This window comes from Myotis davidii, unplaced genomic scaffold, assembly GCF_000327345.1.
Source record: "Myotis davidii unplaced genomic scaffold, ASM32734v1 scaffold1968, whole genome shotgun sequence".
Lineage (NCBI taxonomy): Eukaryota > Metazoa > Chordata > Mammalia > Chiroptera > Vespertilionidae > Myotis > Myotis davidii.
This window is the reverse complement of record NW_006299274.1, coordinates 1-3,417: the sequence shown is the minus strand read 5'-3', so window position 1 is coordinate 3,417 and position 3,417 is coordinate 1. Positions and strand designations below refer to the sequence as shown.

The 3,417-nt window shown below is 47.3% G+C and overlaps 1 protein-coding gene across 1 annotated transcript in view; it reads left to right on the top strand.

Annotated features, from left to right (window-relative positions):
• LOC102761545 (procollagen C-endopeptidase enhancer 2-like) overlaps window positions 1–2,171 on the top strand; it is a gene marked incomplete at its 3' end in the record, with an annotated part of 79,609 nt that extends 77,438 nt beyond the window's left edge. The window contains exon 7 of the mRNA XM_006774825.2: window positions 2,167–2,171. Within this exon, the coding sequence (XP_006774888.2) occupies window positions 2,167–2,171 (5 nt within the window). The remainder of the gene's footprint in view (window positions 1–2,166) is intronic.
• Between the last annotated feature and the right edge of the window lie 1,246 nt (window positions 2,172–3,417).

Here is a 3,417-nt window from a genome sequence, read left to right as displayed (position 1 = left end):
TCTCCGCATTTTGGCTGCTTCCCTGTGTTGGTAGAGAGGCTTTGTGTGCTAGGTGTCCTGTAGGGCCCAGTGGCCTCCCCAGTTACCTGAGGTGGACACTCTTCATGCACCCAGCTGTGGGCTTTGTGCACAGTCTTGTTGTAGTTATGCTCTGATTGCTGTAGGATCACTGGGAGGAATTGACCTCCAGGCCAACTGGCAGTGAGAATCAGCTGTGTCTGTAGTGGGAGAACTTCTGTGCTAAAGACACCCTTCTGGGGCAAGACTTGCTTCAGTGGGGCTTTGGTGCTCACTGAGTCTGCCCCCTGAGTGTGTCCCTTACGGAACTGAGGAGTTGTAATCCAGATGGTCCCCCTCTGACAACTGAGTACAGTGGCTCTTGGATCTAAGGAGGTGCTAATTTAGCCTCTGCCTGAGGTTACCCAGGAAGAGCTACGAAGAGAGCTGCAGATTCCCCTTCCTTTTTTGGGGTTTGGAGGTGCTCTGATGAGGCCCAGCTCTGAAGCAATGCAAGCTGCTGTGGGGCCTTGGGCCTTTTCTTGGAAGTTCTGGATCTGTCTGGCCCACCTGCAATTTGTTAGGTAATTTTCAGGTTGCAAAGGGCCGGGGCATTCATATGCAAAAGCCTCTGCTGCAGCCCGGGTGGGGCAGGGTCTCAGGGAATCAAAGGGCGGAGCAAGTAGCTATGGCAGATCCTCAGCCCTGCCCTAAGGGGCCGCGCATCTCAGTGTCCCGATAATTGCTGTAAGCACCTCTGAGGGAAAGTCGCCCTCAAGTTCAAAGTTCTGCCTACTGCCAGACAGTCCAGTTTCTCCCCGTATGAGTCCTAGATCCCCACAGACTTCCCGGAACCAGAGTGCAGAGCAGTCAGAAGCTTGTGACTCCCTCCCGATTCAAAAAGACAGCCGCGTCCTCAGGTGCCAGCCCCTTTCCGCGCTCGAGCCTCCGTACCTCTGCACTTTACTTCCGCAGCTCCTCTGGCTCTCAGTGTGCTTTTCTCTTTTCTTCTAGTTGTAGAATTTACACTCAGTTAGCCTTCCTGTAGTTCTGAATGATGTCCGTTTTGTCTTTTCATTGTATTTTTGAAGTTGTTGTGGGAGGCAGCGATTTCCCGGTGTTTACCTATGCTGCGATCTTAGTTTCTCCAAAACACTTCTCTTTAAATAATTAACAGATTAACTGTGAATTACAGAAAGATGGGAAATTCGGATATTGAAGATTAAAAAAATAATTAATAGGCTTGTTCTAATGGACAGAGAACATTGTATCCAACAACAGGGGAAAATGCAGAAAACGGCCCTCAACCCCTCACCCAGACTGGCCAGGCACCCCAGTCGGGACCCCTACCCTGAAGGGGGTGTGGCCAGCCTGAAATCAACCATCAGCCCCTCATCCAGTCTGGCCAGGCACCCCAGTGGGATCCCCACCCTGATCCGGGACACCCTTCAGGGCAAACCAGCCAGTCCCCTCCCGTGTACCAGGCCTCTATCTTATATAGTAAAAGGGTAATATGAAAACTGACACTAACAGCAGAAAGACTGGAAATGGCTGAGGCTCTCCTGCCTCCTCAGCAGCGCTAAGGATGTCCGACTGCAGCTTAGGTCTGCTCCCCGCTGGCAAGTGGGCTTCCTCCAAGGGCTGCTGGGCTGCGAGAGGGGTGTCTGATTGCCAGCTTAGGCCCAATCCCCCGGGGAGCAGGCTTAATCCAGCAGGTGGTCATCCCCCGAGGGGTCCCAGACTGTGAGAGGGCACAGGCCAGGCTGAGGAACCCCTCTCCACCCCCCCCCACATGCACAAATTTTTGTGCACTGGACCTCTAGTATAATGATAAAAGGTACAATTCGTCAGAAGTTATAAACTTGCATGTATGTCAATAATTAGTAAAGCAAAAAAATAAATGACTAAAAATTAAAAGATAGATCTACAAAGACCACTATTATACTAGGAGATTTTAAACACTTCTCTTTAAATAATTGACAGATTAACTGTGAATTACAGAAAGATGGGAAATTCGGATATTGAAGATTAAAAAATAATTAATAGGCTTGTTCTAATGGACACAGAACATTGTATCCCAACAACAGGGGAAAATACATTTTTCAAGTAAAAATGAATATGACTTGAGGTGGTGAACACACAATGCAATATACAGATGATGTATTATAGAATTGTACCTGGAACCTATATAATTTTATTAACTATTGTGATCCCAATAAATTCAATAAATAAATTTAAAATAAAACAGGAATACAAATAGGATGCATAGCCAGCCTTTCTAGTGCCCAGAATTTAGACACTATACTTAATGGTAAAGATTAGCTTTTGGTGAAGTTGATGGTGTTAGGTAAATGCCAGTACTCGCCGCCTCCCACAACCATATCAATATTATAACTAAAATATAGAACAACCATCATTCATAACTCCTGAAATCTGGCTGAATGGAAGTCCTACACCTCGAGAAGTAAAGAAGAAAACACATTGAGACTGGTAGGATGGGCAGAGACATGGAACTGGCTGATCTGACATCACGTGTGCCATTTTTTCAATCAGGAGGGAGATCTTCCCTGTGGAGTCCACTCATGAGAAGCAAGGGGTCCCAACCCTACACCAGACCCCCAGCCCAGAGTTTCAGAGCTGAGAAGTTCCTATAATTTTGGGCTGTAAAAACCAGCAGGGGTTGTGGCTGAGTGACACAGAGGCTGCAGGAGTACCAGGTTCTCTTAAAAGGCCTGCATACAAACTTACACAGTCTCACATCCTCTGAGCTTCAGCACTGGGCAACTTTGGGGGAATCCAGGGACATATGGGGAGGAATTGGATTGTCTGGCATCAGGGCAGGAACTCAGGGGTAGTTTTTTCCCAGATAGGGGTGCTCATAGGGGTCATTATTCCTGTGCTAGGACCTCCCGTCACAGGGCTGACTGGCAGCCACGTCTGAGTCTTCATCAGCCTGGCTCACACTGTTTGCTCAACACTGATGATTCTCTGAGACCCCTCCCAATCCAATTTGCAGTCCCATCCAAGCTGTTTGCAGCAGCATTTTCATATGAATGGTCTGTCCTGGCTTAGGCTTCAGACTTTCCTAAAATCTCTCAAACAAGCTGCAGCTGGTGTCATCATGCCCCAAACCTATCAGTAAATGGCCCAAGACCTGGCACTAGCACCAGCCTGCCTTGCTTCACAGCTGGACCTCGCCTAGGCAAAAATAGACTTACAAATCCAGGAAGCATAAGAGTCCCAAACGAGAGGAACCTAAAGAGGCCCACACCAAGACATATTATAATTAAAATGCCAAGGGTTAAAGACAAAGAATCTTAAAAGCAAGAGAAAAGCAGTTAGTTACCTACAAGGAAGCACCCATACAATTGATAGCTGATTTCTTTCCTTTTTATCTTTAATTTCTTTATTGGTTAAGGT